The sequence below is a fragment of the Neovison vison genome, chromosome 3 (assembly GCF_020171115.1).
Source record: "Neovison vison isolate M4711 chromosome 3, ASM_NN_V1, whole genome shotgun sequence".
In the NCBI taxonomy this organism is placed as follows: domain Eukaryota; kingdom Metazoa; phylum Chordata; class Mammalia; order Carnivora; family Mustelidae; genus Neogale; species Neogale vison.
Genome location: NC_058093.1, coordinates 10,256,578 through 10,277,789, shown reverse-complemented (window position 1 = coordinate 10,277,789; position 21,212 = coordinate 10,256,578). Strand labels below are relative to the sequence as shown.

Sequence of the window (21,212 nt, the reverse complement as noted above, 5' to 3'; positions counted from 1 at the left end):
CCTCAGTGTTGATCATAAAAGGAATGTACTTCCTTCATCCAAAACACCATACCCTCTTTCTAATAACCTTGAAAGGAAGTGTCATCTTTGCTATGGCTACCTCTTCTACCTAGACGTTCAATCCCACCTCCACAACTTCCCTCGGGAATCCATTCCTAATGACCCCTTCTTTTTTAATCCAAAATCTCTACCTCTCTCCTGACTTTTTCCCTTCTCCCTACACTTCTTATTTTAAAGTAAGCAAACAGAAACAATAACAAAATATTCTACTGGCCACCTCCTTTAAAAAAATTAGCCCACACTCATTTAAATCCTCCTTTAAAAAATTAGCCCACACTCATTGCTTTGACTCAAGCAAGACTCAGTCAAGAACTTCAAGTTTAACCTTGGCCTCATCAACTACATCCTGGCCCATCCTCTGTCTTCACTCACTCCCAACTCAGCAGCTGACACCTCTGATCATTACTACTTCTTGATTTCTTGAGCGCATTTCTTTTTCAGCTTCACTCTTTCTCTAACTCCTGTACTACTTCTTTCTCCTTTTTTATATCTATACATGTAAGAATATTTTGAGCTACCTGGCCTCAGCTCTCCATTCTTTCTTTTCACTATTCTCTCCTCATAATAATTTCATCCATTCCTAGAGCTATAAAATATTATTCTCATGCAGATCATTTCAAAGCTGGTGTTCCCAACACTGCCCCCTCTTCTGAATTCCAGATTCATACTTTCAATGGACTACCACAGCAGTTTCTGAAGTAGGGAGGTACGTGCACTCTGGGGCAGGGAGCACAAGATAATACTTCGAGGTATGAGAAGAAACGATAAGGACTTTTATTCCGGTTTATTTTATCTGTAAAACTAGAACAGAAATTAAGCTTTTACAGATTGACCCCGCCCCCCTTGCCAAGTCAAGATCAGATGTCTCCACTGTGGTAAGTGAAAAAAGACAAGGAAGAAGGGAATTCCACACGGAAGAAGGGCTAACCGCAGCCTCATTTATTGCTTTCTTCCAGAATATTGCAACTTACATATGCCTGTAAAGTATTAGAGCAATACTATTTATAGTGTCTTGTCCTAAATAAACTAAACCTTCCCAGTATGGATTCCTGAGAAGATGAAGATCACCCAAGCACAAGCAAAAACGTGAAGATGGCAGAGCCTCTCCTCATTCCACTCACAGCATGATTTCTTCCTCAGCAACACACACACGTGAAAACGGTGACAGTGGGATCAGATCAACGTATCCAATTACATTAGAAGAGCAAAAAGATTTATTTCTATTATTTGTAAGTAAAACCTTTAAAATCCAATACTAATTTCTATTCCTGGCACTCAGAGGTGGCTTTGAATTTTGGTTTTTATTGTATATGTTGTTATGTTATTAAGTTTATATCATTTACGAATGAACACATTCTCAAATTTTTACTGAGGAGTTGCCTATGCTGGGTCCTCTCTATTCACCCCTCCAGATCCACTCTCTGTCATGCTCCATGCTGGGGAGGTTGGTCTCTGCAGGTAGCATCAAGCAGGCTCCCTTGCCTGTGACTTCTGTTGGGATGGCCAAGGGAACGCATCAGCAAGGGATCATGGCAGGAAGCAGGAAGAGAGAAGGCTTAGGATGGTTACTCCCTTGACCGTTCCCTTCCTGTTGGACTGTGGCCCCATAGCTTCCTCTCTACAAGACCACAGCTCCTGTTGAGTGGCCCCTCTCTGCCCGGTGCAGATATGACTGTGTGCCTGAATGGCTCCCTCCCCTTCTCCTTTAGGCCTGGGAGTAATGACAGCTTTGTGCTGCTGCTACTGTTGGGGTGCTCACCATCTACTGTTGCTTCTCTACTGCTTACCCTTACTTTTATAACCAAACCCCTCATTTACTCCTTTAATCATCCCTTTGCTATCTGCAGAGAACAAATGAGGTAGAGATGCTTAGACTACCAGATACCTGTGCCTGTAATTTCCAGCATTCTCTGTCTCATCCAGACATCCAGGTTCAGATCTCCAACATTCTCTTTGCCTCACTGCATCCAGAAGATAAGCTCCTACATTTTGTCAGTCACCAAGATTTGCCTAACCTGCCACTTTTATCCCTTTGTTTCCTTCTTTAATCACACTTCTGGTTTAAGTCCATTCTCTGGACCATCTTTCAAATTCTAGTTGCATCTCAAATGTCATCATTAAAAATATGCTCTTCTCCATCTCATTCACCGATTCCCACCCCAACTCTAGCCAAAAAAAAAAAAAAAAAAAAAAAAAGGAAAGAAAAGAAAAGAAATATCTCCTATTTTCTTCAAATGCTCACAAAGCTCTCTTGAGGGCACTCAGAGGTGGCTTTGAATCCCTGCTCAGCTACTGGCAGGTTCTGGTTCTTCCCACCTTACTCCTTCTCAATACTACCTTCAGAATCATCTTCCAAAAACATAGCACTAGTTACTTCCTGGCTTTATCATTTTCTCCTTTGCCTATTGAACAAAGTAAAAAAATTTTAAACCAGAATTCAAGTCTTCCCATTTGCCTCAGCAGCCTTTACCCCAATGGCTTCCTAATCCTCCTAGATCCCTATATGAATCGCGCTTCTCCAAATACAGACCCTACATGTTCCTCCTTCTACACATTTCTTACTATTAGCTAAGTCTTCTTAAGTCATCTCTCTTGGTCAAAATCTTACCAGCTTTCAAGCTCATTTGAGTGTCCCCCTTCCACTGCTGTCCTGATTTCCCTATCCGTTTCCCTCTCACCTCCATATTCCAACATTCTATTTTTTTAGTCTGTTTATAAAATTTCTTATTTTCTACTTCAAATTGCAATTGTTTACTTACATTATCTCCCACCCTTCATTTCCCCAATAAATTGTAATTCCAGTATATCAGGGACTTATTTACCTTTACAACCACATATTCATCAATTCATTTATATAATCACTTTTTCCCTTTGCACTGTGTGATATTTATTTCTTCTACGTATCAATTACCCACAATATAGTATTTTATTTACTATTAATCATTTCTCAAACCTATACTTGTCTTTTGGAACTCTTTTTTTTTTTTTTTTTTTTTAAGATTTCCTTCTTTGAGAGAGAGTTGGAGGGAATAGGCAGAGGGAGAGGGACAGAGTCTTTGAGCAGACCTCATGCTAAGCATGGAGCCAGAGAGTTGGACACTTAACTGACTATGCACCCAGGCATCCCTGTCTTTTGAAACACTTATTTCTTTTTTTATCTCTAGTCTTTTTTCTAGACTTCTCCATTTTTCTATAATCTTGCATGAGTTTACTTTCAAATAAATACAAAGCTTTTAAGAGGATTATACTTATAGTCAATGTATTACTCAAGTATTAGAAAATACAATGAATTTTTAAACTTTATTACTAGGGTACCTGGTTGCCTCAGTCAGTTGAGCATCCAACTCTTGGTTTTGGTTCAAGTCATGATCTCAGAGTAACGGGATGGAGCCCAAGCTGAGCTCTGTGCTCAACAAGGAGTCTGCTCTAGTTTCTCTCCTTCCTCCTCTCCTCACTGCTTGCTGTCTCTGACTCTGTCTCTCTCTTTCAAATAAATCTTTAAAACAAATAAATAAACTTTATTACTTATTTAAGGTAAATTAAATCCAGAACCAAAACATTCAACAATTCCCATGATTCAAGTTCTCTTCAAAATCCCCCAAGTAAATATTTGTTAACCTCATATTAAGAAACTTGTTTTTCCCCTTGTCTAAGAGATCACTTTGTAAAGAGCTAGTCAAGTATGATTTAATTTTCAACATAGAAAAGCATCCCTATGAGATTACTTAGAAGATAACCTGAAATCCTTTAGTAATAAGATTCATAAGTATTACTCTAAAATACTCATCATTAACTTAAAGTCACTGCTCAAATGGACTTCTCTCATGAGAGCTTTTGATCTTCTTCTCTATGGTAACAGCTTCCATTGCACTTAGAAAAAAACAATTTTATTCTATTTCTGCAACTTTCAAGTATTAGTAGTTGTAGAGAAGACAAGATGGATGGCCAAAATACACCAATAATTCCTAACCACATTTAAATCAACAATTTCAACCTCTCCCACTGGCTTATCTAAGTTGTAAAGAAGGAAAAACAATCCATTTGAATGTAATCTTCTTCCTAGGTCTCTACAGATCCTGCCATAAATGAAATATAAAGTGCTAAAGCCAAGGAGAGAAGGTGAGAAGCAGGTCCTCCTTTAATCCTGCAGCTGGGTAATTAGTGTATTTAGCAAGTGAAGGCTGGGTTGACTCCATTGAATCTGGGAGTGTCCTGGATTTACATATCTGTCTTCTCCGCCTTAGCTCCCAGTTGCCTTTGCTTGTTGTGGTAATAGAAAGAGCTTTTGTTTGGTTCTGTCACATGAATATCTCCTAATGGATCTTACTTCCTTACTAAGGCTTTGAGTCTAAAAGAATTAGCAGACTAGGGCACCTGGTGGCTCAGTGGGTTAAGCCTCTGCCTTTGGCTCCAGGTCACCATCTCAGGGTCCTGGGATCAAGCCCCACATCAGCTCTCTGCTCAGCAGAGTGCCTGCTTTCCCCTCTCCCTGCCCACTTGTGAACTTTCTCTCTCCCTCTCTCTGTCAAATAAATAAAAAATAAAAGAATAGAGGACTTAACCTGGATAAAGATTAGCATTACTTTAAGCATTAGACCTGTCCTGAACAGGTTGTGTAAAGCTGTCAGTTAAGATCAAAATCACTTATTTAAAACAAAAATTTTACTGAAGGGGAAGTAATGCTTTTACTCAGAGGTGGATGAAAGTGTCCAACCTGAGTGAATAAACTGTCCTTTCAGCTCTTCTCAATAAGGAATTGCCTAGAGTCATTGCAGAGTCAATGAAACTATTGAATGGTACTGAAAAGATGAACTCTCGTCATACCAAGACTCATAAATCTTCCATAGATTCCAAATTTCTCCTGATTATATCCAAATTCCTAGAATCACAGAACTTTATATTTAGAAACACCATAAGGACCACCTATCAGAAAAAAATGAGCCCCAGATGGACTTTCCTGAAAGTTTTAACTTATGTGTTATGACTATTTCAGTGAAATAGTTTAGACTAGAACTCAGGCTCTTGAAGAAAAGATCTAAGCTTTATGAATTGTGATACCGAAATCATTTTAAAATATAGAATTTCTATTGTAAGTAAAGGTCAGTGACAAACATTAATAAAGTTAAATTTGCCAAGTAAAGTATCATAAAATTATATTTTGCCCTGACTCCTTCGCCTTCTAAGTCTAATTTGCAAAAGGCACCAACCACATAGTCTTCCTACTAAGCCTAGAAAGGAATGTACTCAGAGGCATCCACTGCTCTTTCAGGAAGGAGTTATCTAATTTGGAAAGTTAATTACTTAAGACTATGCCCATCTGCTCTAGACCTATTTTGTTCTCTCCTCTTAAGAAGACTGAAATAATTAAACTATCCCTTACCTTCCTTCTAAGCAAAACACTGGGTTTTAGTTTTAATTCTGTAGATAATTTAAAATAAGACCTAAATTTGATCAAACTCAATACCTTTTAAAATCCGATTGCTGTTACATATATATTTGCCAACTAGAATGAAAATAATTTCCTTTAATTTTTAATGTCCTTAAATTTTTTAAATCAGATGAACTACTAATAAATTGGCATCTTTTGCTTTTAAGCAAAGTCAATCCTATGGAGACTGTTACTTTTTGGTGAAACAGGTATACACACAAGGCCAGAACATTTGCAAGCTCACTGGAAGTTCACTGCATTTGATGTACACAACAAAGTATTCTCTATCCTGGGACTAGCTCTGAGTCACATTTCCAAGCCTGAGTTAAGATGGCATAGAACAAGAGAGCTCACACAGAGCAGGCCAAAGGACATTGGTCTCCACATCCACGATATTGACAGGATTTACTTCGGGGAGCTGCTTTCTAGATAAAGGGATTATCTCACCTTTTCTTCAGTTGTTCTACTACCAAAATAAGGTGTTCAGCTGTATCTTGAATAATCATTAAAAATGGTTACTTTTACCCCACTATGATTAACATTAAGTTCATTCATAAAATTATCAGGTTACTAACCATCATGAACCATCTCTAGAATTTTCATTTGAGCATTCAGAAATGCAAAGCAAAATTTGAAGACACATGAAATGTGAATACAGCCTATAATGCAGCCAGTTTGTTGACGCACCTCTGGTGTCCAGTGTTCTTAGCACCCTGGTACCAAGCGGAAATCCTATCAACTTTGAGATGCTGACAATTTCCCCAATACACAAAAGATGTACCAGAAGACATTGCCACAGCCACAATTAGAGGAAGTTTCGGTGCACTAAGTATATGATATCTTATTTATCAATAACCAGCTCTATTTTGGCAGCTGCCAGCAGGCTGTTCTTTTTCTGCGTTCCATTACTATACAAGCCAACATACTTTCTGAGATGCAGACGAATACAAAGTTCCACACAAACTTCACAATGAGAGAGTGATGGAAGGAGACTGTCTATGACTTACTAATTTCAATTTAAATTGATTTCAATAAGCAAAACTGCGTGGGGAAACTGGAGATATGCCACATCTTTTCCATATCCCGAGCTTCAATATATCTTTGTAATAACACTGACAGAAGAGAATGTATTTAGTCCAACCCATTATGGATGGATGAACTGATACCTACCAATGTACTGATTCCACTGCAAGACTAATTAAAGATAGCAATTAGTTATTTTCACTAGAATCCTGGTCATGCTAACATAATCAACTACTCTCCAAATCATACCCCAACTGACTTAGTAAAAAATTAAATAACCCTTGACCCATGTTCTCTACATTGCTTTGATTTCTCTTTTATCTCCAGAAAATCTGTTGCTCTTACCATAGTGAAGTTTTAACTTTTATGTTAATGTTAAATAAATCAGCACAGAAGTCACCCTCAGAGAACACTTTGTGTTTATTTTTACACTTACGATCTCCTGTAACTATTCCACTTCTGAATGTTGTATTCAAAACACTAATTACCCAAAAGTTTTCACATTAATTTAAAACACTGAAAAAGCCCAAATACGTAAAGCAATTACTTCTTGATGATGCATGAAAAAGAAGACAGGTAGGAACATTAGAAAAGTAAAATTCAGTTATCTAAAGAAAGAAGTTATATAAAGGTTAGACAGTATCTTTCTTTTAAAATTAGTTGTAAATCGGGGTGCCTGGGTGGCTCAGTGGTCTGAGGGTCCAGGGTCCTGGGATCAAGCCCTGCATCGGGCTCTCTGCTCAGCAGGGAGCCTTCTTCCTCCTCTCTCTCTGCCAGCCTCTCTGCCTACTTGTGATCTCTGTCAAATAAATAAATAAATAAAATCTTAAAAAAAAAAAATAAAATAAAATTAGTTGTAAATAGGGACTTCTCACTTGCATCTGCTACTCCTTATGAAGGATCTATCATAACCTGAGAATGTGCTGCCCAAGAGTAACGAGGACCATAGGTCCTTGAATCACCTGCTTAGTGCACTGGAGTAGACATTGGACAAAAATGCCAGAAGGTCCTGAACAACCTTTGTGGGTACTCTTTACAGAATGGGGAGGTGAGTGAAAATAAGAACATTCAAGAGAGAATTTAAAAAAAAATTCTTTGTAAATCAACTCCGCTGAGCATGGAGTGGAATTTGGGGAGTGGTCTATTACAAGTCACTGTGAAAAGTGCATCATAGTACTCAAAGTCCTCAGACTCCATCCTGCTCTGGACATAAAATATCATCTGCTCCACTATCTGGACCTTGTATGTCTCCGTTCCTGCCCTTTTTAAATTTTTTTTTAAGATTTTATTTATTCATTTGCAAGAGAAAGAAAGAGAAACAGAGAGAGCACAATCAGGGTAAGCAGAGGGAGAGGGAGAAGCAGACTCCCCACTGAGAGTTGGGAGCCCAACATGGGGCTCCATCCCCAGGACCTACACATCATGACCAGAGCTAAAGGCAGATGCTTAACCATCTGAGCCACCCATGTGCACCTGTTCCTGCCCTTTTTAGGAGAAAGTCCTGCCTTCCTACCAGGACTTCTGTTCCTAAAGGATAGAAATTTTAATTCAGAGCGTTTCATCCCTCTAGCAACTTGTACAGTAACAGGTATCCAAAATGTTTGTTGAGTTGACTAATCAAACACCTAATGACATATACAAAGTGATACATGAGAAGAGAAAGTGTTGTTTTATGATCAGAAAATATACACGCTCTCATTTCATTTTATTTATGTTTGTCTAAGTCAAAGAGCTGTCCAGGTTTACATCTGGCTCTCCGTGCTGATACCTGTCTCTGTTTGTTCATCTCTGTATTGCACAAAATCTACTAAAGTTCTTTATATTTGATGTGCATTGAATGTTATGAATAAGCTCAATAAATGAATCTTTTTTAATGTCAGTTTTGTGAGAAATTAGGACAAAGATCTGGACTTAGATTGATGGCAAGGGAATTAAGGCTCGGAAGGCATTCTAGGGGATACAGAATGGAAACGCAAAGGATGGAAAATGAAAAGGAGATGGAAAACACAGTAGCTTGAGTAAAGGAGATGTTCCCACAGCGAGACTGGAAAACAGCCAGCACTGTGGAAGGGTGAAGACAACTCTAGGTAAAAATAATCAAAGAATTTGAGGATGATTATTCCAATTGTTGAAAGAGGGAAAGGTCGAGACTAAATGAAGACAAGTCCGTCTACAGAAAACCTCAAGCAGGAGGAGAAGAGAGTCTGGTAAGAAACTTAACTAAGACAATGTAAGAAAAGGGGTACAAAAAAAAAAGGAAAGAAGGAAGGAAGGGAGAAAAGGAAAAGAGAGAGGGAGGGAGGGAGGGAGGAAAGAGGAAAGAAAGAAAAAGGAAATGGATACCTATGAGAAAAAACATGAGGAAAGAAACAATGGATCTCATTAATATTGAATTGTAAATTAAAACACTGCATGGGCAACCTTAAAAGACTGGGCAGTGAGTGACTCTATGAGTGCATTGCCTAGTTCAGTGGATATTTTCTAAGAGAAAGTGAAAAGCCAGAGTGGGGAAGGGAAGCTTGCTCTTTCAAAGACCTGAGGGAAAAAATCACAATGTAATAAAGGGACAGATCTCTTAGAAATGGTACCCTGGTTTTCAATGAAATTCTTAATACAGTTTCTGAAAACCCATCCTAAAGGCCATATAAAGGCACCGAAACAGTAGTACAGGGAGTGTAAGGCCAATGGCCCTCCGATATGTGTCTTTGGTCCGGGAAGGAGGCATCAATTCTATCTTCAACTTTTAGGCCTTGTTCTACTTCCTTCAGTTACTGATTAATAATGTTCCCAGTTTGCTTTAGTGCTTTTCAGAAGCTGTCACATCCCACCTCGGCTGGGACATGTATCTGATATCAGCAAAATCACCTCTGATTCTGCTGCCCTGAATATCAAACAGGCATTTACAAAGCTGCATCCGTATTCGGAGTCATAAGGGAGATTGCAGTTCTCAGGACAAATTGTAATTCTTTAAGCAACCCCACTCTTACCTAACCCAGACTCGGGGAACACTCTGTCATCAAGATCTCTTCCTTTTCCCAGGTAAAAATCCCAGGTAGGACAGGATCTCTTAAATTCATTCAAAACTACAAATTACTGATAGTTCAATGTGTTATTATTCACAGAAATTTCTTTTTTTTTTTTTTGCATTTTAAATGAGATTAAAAAGTCTTCAACCAAAGTAATTGGTTGTAATTTTGAAATTCCAAGTACCAATGAGCAGATAGAAAATGCATGTTTTAGTAAGATATGGAATAGGGGAAAGCTGTCTTCTGAAATTATGCCACGTAAATAAGCCCACTCTACTATAGATATATTTGGTGTTTGATTTCTTGATGTCAACACAGATATTATAATAGAATTACTAAAATGACCTTTAAGACTAAATTTTTAAGACCCTCAAGAGGATATATTTCCACATATTACCAGTGTTTGGTAAGGAAGAGAACCATCTCAGGTCATTAGGGAAAAGCTAAATTTAGCAAAAATCTGTGCAGATGAACTCAGGGTCAATGTTTTCTAAAATATCTTCACTTCATTTCCTGTTGATAAGTAGTATTGTTTCATACACTCAGGTTGGTTTTCAATAAATGGAGGTTACTAGTTGCCTGATTTGTTTCTTTTGAGGCTGAAATAAGCCAAATTTGTATCTGTCTGGAAATGAGTTCAGGTCTTTTTTTATTCTAAATGTATTGTACTTTTTTTTAGTGGTTACATCTTTTCCTCTTAGCTGGCATCTATATAGTTCAGTACCATTTTTGAGGAATCCAAATATTTAGGTGATTTGAGTTGAACATTCAAACTGTTCATTTTGGGGTACCTGCCCCCTTACCACCACCGCCACCCTGGATTTGTTTTCTGCCTTAGTCATCCAAATGTTGTTGTTTTTTGGGTTTTTTTTATTAATAGTCTGTAAGAAATTGCTTTAGACTTTATTTTTATGAGAAGTTTTAGGTTTACGTAAAAACTGAGCTGAAAGTACAGAGAATTCCCATAAACACTCCAAGCCCATCCCCAGTTTTCCTACTATCAACATCTTTCTTTAGCATGGTATATTTATAACAACTGATGAGCCAATATTGATAGAGTGTCATTAGCTAAAATCCAGAGTTTACACTAGGATTAACTCTTTGTATTGTACATTCTATGGGCTTTGACAAATGCATAATGATACGTATCCACTATTACAGCATCATATAGAATAGTTTCAGTGTCCTAAAAATCCTCTGTGCTCCAACTATCCATCCCTCCCTCCTCACCCCCTCCTGCTCCTCCCCCTGGCCCCTTGATCTTTTTACTATTCCATAGTTTTCCCTCAGTCTGTAGGTTTTCTAACTGTGTGTTTAAGATAGGGAACAATTTGGTTAGTGTGTGTCACAGAGGTAAAACATACAAGACTGAAAGATTTACCATAAACACATCAACTACACTATTTTCACCAATAATAAATGCTTCTATTTACTTTTTATTCAACTGACATTAAAGGTCACATAGTACATGCCAGCACTATTTTAGATGCAAGAGGTAAGAGTAATAAGCAAGACAGACAGGGTCTGTGCCCTCATGGAATATGCATTTAAATCAAAGGGTGAAGGGGGACAGAAATTAAACAAAAAGTCAAGCAAAATGTTTTTCAACCCTGCTAAGTAGGATGATGGAAATAAAACAAGGTTATATGGTAGAGTGACAGGTGGGGGCAGTGGTAAGGGAAGATGTCTCTGAGGATATGATATTTGAGCTAAGAACTAAGAGATAAGAAGCAACTATTCATGCAACATAATATTTCAGGCAGAGGGAACCACAAATAAAATAACCTAGAGATGGGAACAAACTTGGAAGAAAGAAAGAAAGAAGAAAGAGGAAAGAAGGAAGAAAGAAAGGAGGGAGGAAGGAAAAAAAGGGAAGAAGGGAGGGTGGGTGGAAGGAAGGAAAGGAAGAGGGAAAGAGAGAGAGAGGGAAAGAAAGGAAGAAAAAAAGAAAGGCCATGTGGCCAGTTGGGTGCAGTCAGGTAGTGAACAGGAGAGTGTGAGGGTGAGGTTGGGAGAGGCAGGAGACCTTGGAAGAGGGGAATGAGATAGGTATGCAAGGCCAGATCATAACTTCACAGTAAGGAGTTTCCATTTTATTTTCATGGGAAACCACTGTAAGATTTTAAGCAGGAAAGTGACAAGATCCAATTCTTGTTTTTTAAAATGGTGGGCACCTGAGTGGCTCAGCTGGTAAAGCATCTGCCTTCAGCCCAGGTCATGATCCCAGGGTCCTGAGATGGAGCCTTGCATTGGGCTCCCTGCTCGGCGGGGAGCCTGCTTCTCCCTCTCCCTGCTCACGTTCTCTCTTGCTATCTCTGTCTCTCTTAAATAAATAAATAAATAAGCAAACAAATAAGCAAATAAAATCTTTTAAAATAAATCATTAAAATAAAATGATTACTTAATCTACAGAATATTTTAGAAGTCTTCTTTATAATAAGAACACTGATATATCAAGAGCATTGAAGATGCCGACCAATACAGTGCAAATCCTCGAAAGTAAAAATGATATTTTTACATTCAAGGCCAATATCGTTACTTGTACAAGTTCCCACCAACGTTCCTCCCAAAAGAAATAACCCAACAGAGCCATCAGAAAAGTTTCCAATCACTTGCTGGGTCTGCTGAGTTGACCATTTAGCATAGGGATATTTATATTCAGTTCCCTACCAATATGAAAAACCATTTCCATAGGGAACTCTAAATGAAGATATCATTGTAAATATTTCTGCTTTCTACTGTAGCTCTTACTGAAGGTTTGGAAAGCCATGCTATGTCTGTAATTACAAACTGCATTTTAAAAATACAAACGAGAAAAGGCTGATGTCCAGATTAGCTCCAGCAGATAGAACTGAAAAAACAAAATAGCATTGGACACTTGGGGATGTGAAATGGAAATTGGCCAAACATAGTCCAGGTGCTTTCTGCTTATTCCAAGCCCAGCTCCAGGGGACCAGCTTCCCCTCCCAAGGAATGATTTTTCTTTCTTAGCTTCACAGAGAATTGGAGGAATAAGTGATTTCAACTGTCTGTCTCTATGGCAACTCATACCCTAATTTCACCTCTTAGATGGCAATTATACCTACTCACTGAATAGCTTTCAGGCCCCACTTTTATGATGAAAAGATTTATTTCATGAAAAATGAGATGTAGGTAATAGGTGAAGTTTCCCCCAGCAACCATGGAGTACAGTTTATAAGCAGTGTGATCATTCAGAAGCGGAATGCATTCTATGGGTTTTGGTTTTTGTTTTTTTCTTTTTCAGTTGTAGGATGTTTATCCCAAATGTCTTCCCTCTACTTATTTTTTTGAGGATAAAATATTATTCTTTTCTTTCTTAATATTTATTTTTTTGTTCAACTAAGGAAATTATTTGGGTTCATTGTAAAGAGCTTGCAAATATAGAATAAAAACTACAAAAGCATAAACAAGAAAATAAAGTTCATTCTCCTTACTTAAAAATAATCACTCTAAATATTCTGTTAACATTTTAGATGTGTGATGTGTATACATATAAATACACTTATATCCTATAGTGTGTAATTTTTTTGTAGCTGGACTTTTTCACAAAATATGTTATGAGAAGTTTTCCATACCATTAAATATTCTTCGAATGCATGATTCAGTGGCTTCAAAAGAGTCCATAATATTGGTTTACTGTATTTTATTTAACTAATAGCTCTATGTTGATATTATTAAACATAAATATATTATGTATTATTGCTTTAGAATAAATCCCAGAAAACAAATGCATAAATCAAATAGGATAAACATTTTAAATTATATTGCCAAATTTATCTCCCCCCAAATTATACCAGTTTATTTTCCTAGTAGAGGTAAATGGACGAAAGTATCCATTACCTTAAATTCTCTATCAGAGATAATACTTTTTAGTCCTAATGAGAGAGGGAATATTTCACTATATTTCTTCAATATCTTTAATTTAAAACTTATTTTAAGGTTACTTATGTTTTTAGATTTTCTTTTTCTTTTTTTTTTTTTTTAAGGGGTGGAAGAGATACATGAATTTCTTATTCACCTCTGAAGCAAAGAATATTTGTTAACCCCTAATAACTCTCCTCTATTTCTTAGTAACAGAAGAGATAACTTTTAGCTGGACACATAGACCCTTGAAATAAAGACATTTTCCATTCTCCTTTGTAGCTAAGTATAGCTATGCATTAATTCTAGGCTGATGAAATATAAGCAAAAATGATCTATGCTGTTTCAGAGAAATGTCCTTAAAAGCAAAAAATATGCCCTCCATTTCCTCTTCATCATTCTTCATGGTTGGAATGCAGATGTTATGGTTGGCGTTTCAACAGCCATTTTGGACTACAAGGATAAGGGTCACACTATAGGATGGTAGAGCAGAAAGCTAGAGGGAGCCTGGGTGCCTAAGAACTTTACAAAAGTTCCATCCTAGAAGGCTGGTCTCCAGGTTTTTATTTGAAAGAGTAAAACTGTATTTTTAGGCCATGATCGTGTTGCACTCTTGTTTCAAGCTGTACTTAACACCTTACTGACGTAAGATATTTTTCTCCATATGTTTTTTTCTTATTGATTTTTTTTTCTTCAGAGATTTATTTATTTTAGAGAGAAAGAGTGAGAGCAAGCAGGGGGAGGTGCAGAGGGAGAGAGAGAAGCCTAAAGTAGACTCCCCTCTGAGCTCCATCCCAAGACCCTGAGATCATGACCTGAGCCACAATCCAGAGTCACCTGCTTTAACTGACTGAGCCACTCAGGTACCCCTTCTTGCCAATTTTTGAGTGCATTTTCTATTTTAAGGATAGGTACACTTTATCTCGTATATTTGTTACAAATTTTTCCAGATTTTCATTTATTCCTTATTTTTTTAATGGAATTAGGAGATGCAAAAATATAATTATTTTTAAATTTAATTACTGTTGCGCCTGGGTGGCTCAGTGGGTTAAAGCCTTTGCCTTCGGCTCGGGTCATGATCCCAGGGTCCTGGGATCGAGCCCCACATCGGGCTCTCTGCTCAGCGGGGAGCCTGCTTCCTCCTCTATCTCTGCCTACTTGTGATCTCTGTCTGTCAAATAAATAAATAAAATCTTTTTAATTTTTTAATTAAATTTAATTACTATATAAATCACATTATATATTTAAAAAATCTAACAGCGTTAGCTCAGAAATATAAATTCCAGGGGCGCCAGGGTGGTTCAGTCAGTTAAAGGTCTGCCTTCCGCTCAGGTCATGATAGTCGATGTCCTGGGATTGAGCCCCTGCGTCTGGCTAACTGCTCAGTGGGGTGTCTGCTTCTTCCTCTGCCTCTGCCCCTCCCCGTACTTGTGTTCTGTGCCCTCTCTCTCTCTCAAAAAAATAAAATCTTTAAAAAAAAAAAAGAAATATAAATTCCAGAGAAACATTTTGTCCCAAACATCACAAGGCAGCCCTGAGAAACATATGGCCATTTCTTACAGGTACACAATTAGATGGTTATGTTGCAGGCCAAAGTCATTTAGATGATGGGAAACTGTGTATGTTTTTGAAGACTTAATAATTCATTCCTTACTGATGCAGAGAATTTTTGTCGGTAATCTATGGGGCTCGGGGTTCAAAGCATTGCCCCAGAGGTCTTCGCTGGGGCTTAAGGGAACGGAGCGGGCCAGCTCTGCCTGCCACCCCAGTGTGATTTATTCATCAGATTTCCACAAAAAAGCCCCTGCCCATTGATTCCCCACTCCCTCACTCCCCCCACACACAGATAAGAAATCTAAAGTCACAATTTCCTACCAGATCATAAGCAGCCAACATTTTTTTCTGCACATCTGGAATTGCCCCCAGAGGCTCCAGATAAGGGAAGTTGTCTTTCATCACAAGAGAGACTGAAGGAGTATTGTCACTGGTGATGAGCCGAGAGGACAGGGTCAACAGGCACTGCTTCAGACTGGCAATTGGAGGAAGTCCACACAGTTCCTTAATAGACACTATGGCATTCTGTGGGGAAGCAAACATGGAATTAGACTTCTGAGCACATGACACATCACAGAGCACTTCTAGGTTTACACAAAAGTATTTTCATTAAAAGTATACCCTCTGATACATATGTAATTTGGAGGAAACTGGATTATAATAACCAGAAGCATAATGTGTACTGAGATGACACACAGAACTAATTCACTATTATACCTCGTCTTTGTCAATTTTTAGCAACTGCCACAAAAATGCCATAAAGCAGCTGATTGTGAACCAAGGCTACACAGTGCTTTTCAAAGCAGAGCACTGGAATATTCACACACATTAGCCTTGGCTGGTTGTGCATATCTTATTCCATTTGTAGTATGATGATCTGATCATAAGAACATGTCATTCTACATTGGAGTGGGTCTCCTTTGGGCTTTTCCCCCTCGAGGTACCAGGTACCAGGCTGCCATTATCCACCGCCATGCATTCAACTAACCATCAATGGTATTTCTTTGTCATCCTGTCAGAAATGTACCTGGCAGATGCACATACTAAAACAAATTTCATGTAGAGCTACATTTGTCCATGTTTTACAGGCTTTTAAAATTCATTTGAAATAGAAATTATAACTATTACATGTTTTATTAACAGTGAACAGTACCTAACCTATTGTATGTCGAATGAATTTAACAACAATGTTGGTATTTCATTTTTCTACTGATTAGGCTCCAAATAATCCTTAACTCAAAAGACTTTATGTTGAGATGATATAAATTATCAGGATTACCTGGAAAACTTTATCATAACCAACTCTCCTTACAACACATTTTAAACACACAGTATGTGTAAAGGATATATTTCAGGAATTACATAGAAATAAATAAAATCAACATCTAGCTTTGCACAGTGGCAGTATTGTAGCCAATGAGGTTTATCCGAGGCGTGGCTATTGCTTATTGAAACTTCTAATACATAAAGATAAGAAATGATGTATGAGTAATCTAATACAGGGATTTATAATAGTTTCGTATTATGCCAGAAAAAGCCAGATAGACAATGCTAATATTTGGAGCCTGTTTTTAAAATAATGGCTAAGGCAACCACTTCAAATAAAATGTTTACAATCTAAGTGTTCATGTACGATTCACATACCATATTGTTTTCCATTACTTTAGCTAATTAAAATTGATTTTAAGTCTATTCTGGAATTTCTCTGTGAAATAATGTAAAAATAAAGTATTCACCAAATTATGGGTTTGAGGTTCAACATCACCTGACTAAAAACCATGAATGATCATGTGTTTTGGTGGCAGGCAATTCTGGATTTAAAGACCAACATTCCTATTTAGGAAATCATATAACTTCTTCAAGCTTGTTTTCTATCTTGAAAATAGGGATTTTTTTTTTTTTTTTTTTTTTTTTTTTTGGTGAGAATTACAATTTAAATGTTAGCTAGGGCTTCTGGGTGGCTCTGTCGATTAAGCATCTGCCTTCAACTCAAGTCATGATCCCAGAGTCCTGGGATAAAGTCCCACATCAGGCTCCTTCTCCCTCTACCTCTGCCTGTCTCTCTGTTTCTCTGTCTTTCATAAATAAATTTAAAAAAAACAAAAAAATAAAAAACTTAAAAACAATGTTAGGTAAAGAAGCTGCATTGGAAAATGTTCTTCTCTTGTTGTGTTCTCAGACTGCTACCTCTGCTACCAACCAACACCTCTTTGCACATTGCAGGAACTTAGTACTTGTGGTTTGGTTGTTTCTCAGTAACATGACCCTAGAATAAGTATCTTCTATAGTAGCCAAGAAAGAAATTGGCAACCATTTCTGACTATAAGCATTCATGAAGGAAAAGAAACTAACGATGAATTTCCACATGCCAGGAGCAGGCAATTTACATATACGGTCATTTAATTCTGATAATAATTCTGTAATGTATTACTATTTTTCTTACTTTATGTGGAGAAAACTGATGATCAGAGATCTGAAATAATTTGCTCAAGATCACAAGGGGATAGAGTTTAAGCCATAATCAATGTTCTTTCAATTAAACCACTTTTCTAAGGGAAGACTGCATAGTTTTCAACAAGTTCAAGTAGTGACTATTTGTTTAGTTGTGTTTGCTCTGGTGGGGAGTAATTTATTCTTGTTGTTTTCATACACTTAATTAAAATAACTTAATAGGCATTGCATTTCTTTTTAGGACTTTAAATTCCCTTTCATGTTCGTGTCTGCAAATATTGAATATATATACTTGTAATTAGTACTGTCTGTATATAGATAATATTTTATATGTTGTGCATACGTATAATATTTTATATTTTATTTTGTTCACATTGTTTCATATACACAACCCCATATTGATTTTGTGGCAGGGATATTTAATGGATCTATAAAGCATTTATATTAACTGGTTTAGTTGAGGTAGAATTCAACAGCATTCATTCACAATCAGATACATAAAATATATCTGCTTTATCACAGGCCAACACTTAATTCAGTGGTAGTGGCTTTATACAACTTTTCTGATAATTTTTTGAGGAATCAGATCACTAGTAAAACACAATGTTCACCAGTAAGGCAGGGGTAGGAAGAAGGAGGGGTAGGGAAGAAGAGCTTGGAGTTTTTCCCACCTGCATATTTTCTCTCATATCTATGGCTTCTCGTAAGGGGTGAACTGCTATTTTAAAGATGTCGTCTATGGTCTTAAGGCCGATATTCCTGAGCATGGTGTATTCTCGAACTTTCTTCCCCATTCTCACCGACAGGCTGCGCTTCTGCGCCTTTCCTCCTCCACTTCGGTTAGTTATTGCTATGTGGACGAAAAGGGTTACATGCTCCATGATGTCACCCACAAAAGAGCGCAGGGGAACATGCCGATATCCAGGCTGCAAACATTCAAACGGTATTGTATATTGTCCTATAAACTCATCCCCAATGTAGTCATCATCCAGAACAACAAAACGAATCATGGCCAGCTCAGGTAGGTTGACTTGAAACTCAAAAGTTTCATCAAAAATGGGGTTATCACTGTTCTGTTGGACAGTTTTAGTTCTTTGTTCTGAACAGTCTGCTGGAATTCCATGTATCTCTATACAAACGTAGGGATCTATGACATCTCCTTTGGCACAAGCTCCCTTGGGCTTTGGAAAATTCTGACCACTGATGATCTTGATATGAAGGGCAAGAGGAGACACCCCAGGTACGATGCCCTTTGTGTTCGCACTGAAGTAAGAAACTTCATCCCGCATGATGGATGGCCTTAGAACATAACCACAGCCTCCGTTTTGAAGAAACCAGCCTGTGTGAAGGTCCATCATTGGACCTGGAGTCTGAAAATTCATTGCCACAATCTGACAGCCACAATTCCAAAAGTCCTGTGGATTCAAGTTACTGGAATCAATCCTCATGGCACTTGGATAGATTCTCGATAAGAACCTCTTATTGTAATTTACAAAATCCTCTGGGTACTCATTTGCAATTCGGCTGGCCTCTGTTTCACTAAATGAACACATTTCCCAATAGTTTTGGCTTTTCATAGACAGTTCAAAATCCCTGTACTGAACAGACTTGCAGATGGACACCAGATCAGAGAGTTCCCTACACAGCAGGATTTGTTTCTGCTCACCATTGTAATCTACCGACAGCCTTCGCGACATTTCTGCTTCTTCATCTTCATCTGTTACTTCTCCTTCCAAAATATCTGGGTCAGAAGGCAATTTCTTTCCTTTCACAATAATCATTCTTTTTAATTTTTCCGGTGATGGGAGGTAGGTTTCTGATGGCAAAGGTGCCTCAGTATAGAGCTTATCGCCAAAGACCTTTTTCATCTGTTGAACCATTACCTTCTGTTGTGGTAGGGAGCAGTGATTTCCCAAGCAGAGGATGAGTGGGTATTCAGAAGCAACGAAGGCAAATTTATTTATCACCTCTATGACACTTCGAAAGGAAAGGTGTGTTGTCACATTATTTCGATTACAGAGGATCGGTTCATTGTCTGAACCATCACTAACATCGAGTTCAATGCTTCGACAGCCCATCTTCAAAGCTCTAACGTACCCATTAATATCAGCCGGCCCCCTGAACTGGTCTTCTATGAGATAGGTGTTGTGGGAAGCATTGATGTAGTAGTGAGATAATGGCTGCGTCATATCCTGGGCAACCTTTTTTTGCTCAGGATCGAAAATGTCACATTCTGGCGACAACAGATACTGGGTAAAGCCATCAATTGCAAGAAACCCTTTTTGACGACCCTCTTCAGAAAGTTCGTATCTCCGAATAATGTCTAAGCACATATCCTCAGTAATATGGGTGACTCCTTGCTCAGCTTCTAAAAAGAGCATGAGATCATTGGCATCCAAATATTCTTTGTTCTTAGAGATCTGGACCAGTAAGAAATATACTTCAGGCCTGGTGCAAAGTTCACAAAAAGCTTCACAAAATTCCTCTTCTGTCACTCGTGTGGTTAGTTTTTCTTTGCTCTTCTGGATTTCTTTAAACTTTAACCTGATCTTGGATTCCTTCAGGGTAGGGTTGAGTTGTTTTATCAACTCTACACAAGTGTCTTCCAACATAATCCCATTCCCATCCACATCTGCCGCTTCAAACACTGTTTTCAACCACATAAACCTTGGCGTGTTCTGGTTGTCCTCCATAAAGTCAAGGGGTTGCTTACTTCGAGAAACCAGGTACCGTAAACCTGACACCCAGATGTTTGCTACATCTGCTGAATTGGCAACTAGGTCCAGAGACTCGTAGTTTTCCCCATGGAGTATGGAGAAGGCAGAGTCCTCACAAATCTGGTCAGCCAGGCCATTGTTTCTAAATGTTTCTGTGTTCTTCCCCAGTCTGATCTCTTTTATAGCGGAAATGTCGAGCTTAGCTTTCTCAAGGTCTTTCTTGGAAGGTTCCCAGCGAAGAGCTTGGAGGTCTGTGTCCAGAGTGAAAAAACGGTTATAAATACGAGAATTTGGCCGGACTTTCTTCAGTTCACAGCCAGCTTGCATGAAGCTGATGCAGTCACTCGCACTGCTAATTTTCTTTTCCGACGGCATACTGCTGAACGATACTGTTTTCTTTCTTCCACCACATTTTTGGTTTGAAGGATCCTGTAAAATAATTTGAAAATAATGAATCAATTTTCCTTAGAAAATAGACTCAGTAACATTCTATGAACTCCTCAGACTCCATTCAGTTATTATTATTTTCACATTTTCACTGTTCCAGAAAAAGAAGAATCGCTGAGAAAATTGATATTATTAGGTTCAGAAAAAAACTTATTTTTCAAATGCCTCGTGTTCTTTGAAATAAAATCAACTATTAAGTTAACTACAAATCACTCATTCGTTCATTAGAGCAGATTTCCTAAGAAACTCTACCTGTTGGTACTTTGATACCCTAGCTCAAATTCCTGCAGATATGTGAAAGAAATAACACTGGATTTCTTTAAAAAGTTTTCTTCATTTATACTAAGCAACAGTTTAAGTTTTAAACTTAAAACTAATCCAAATAAAAGATTTTTTGCGTTCATATGCTTTACATCAAAAAGGACTGGCAATAGGGGCACCTGGGTGGCTCAGAGAGTTAAGCTTCTGCCTTCAGTTTGGCTCATGATCTCAGGGTCCTGGGATCGAGCCCCACAGCGGGCTCTCTGCTCAGCAGGGAGCCTGCTTCCACCCTCCCCACCCCCAGCCTGCCTCTTTACCTACTTGTGCTCTCTCTCTCTCTCTGTCAAATAAATAAATAAAATC

At 38.0% G+C, this 21,212-nt stretch overlaps 1 protein-coding gene and 1 pseudogene across 2 annotated transcripts in view; one reads left to right on the top strand and one right to left on the bottom strand.

The window, feature by feature from the left end:
• The window catches only part of PLCL1 (phospholipase C like 1 (inactive)), an 83,340-nt gene extending 62,770 nt beyond the window's left edge, over positions 1-20,570 (bottom strand). Inside the window, exons 1-2 of one of the 2 annotated variants that reach the window (XM_044241232.1) lie at positions 18,096-20,570; positions 15,295-15,498 (exon numbers count right to left, since the gene is read on the bottom strand). In XM_044241232.1, the coding sequence (XP_044097167.1) occupies positions 15,295-15,498; positions 18,096-20,516 (2,625 nt within the window). In that variant the 5' untranslated portion in view covers positions 20,517-20,570. The remainder of the gene's footprint in view (positions 1-15,294; positions 15,499-18,095) is intronic. The other variant, XM_044241231.1, reaches the window with a different exon arrangement.
• Positions 16,361-16,550, top strand: LOC122903769 (annotated as a pseudogene).
• Positions 20,571-21,212: the final 642 nt, after the last annotated feature.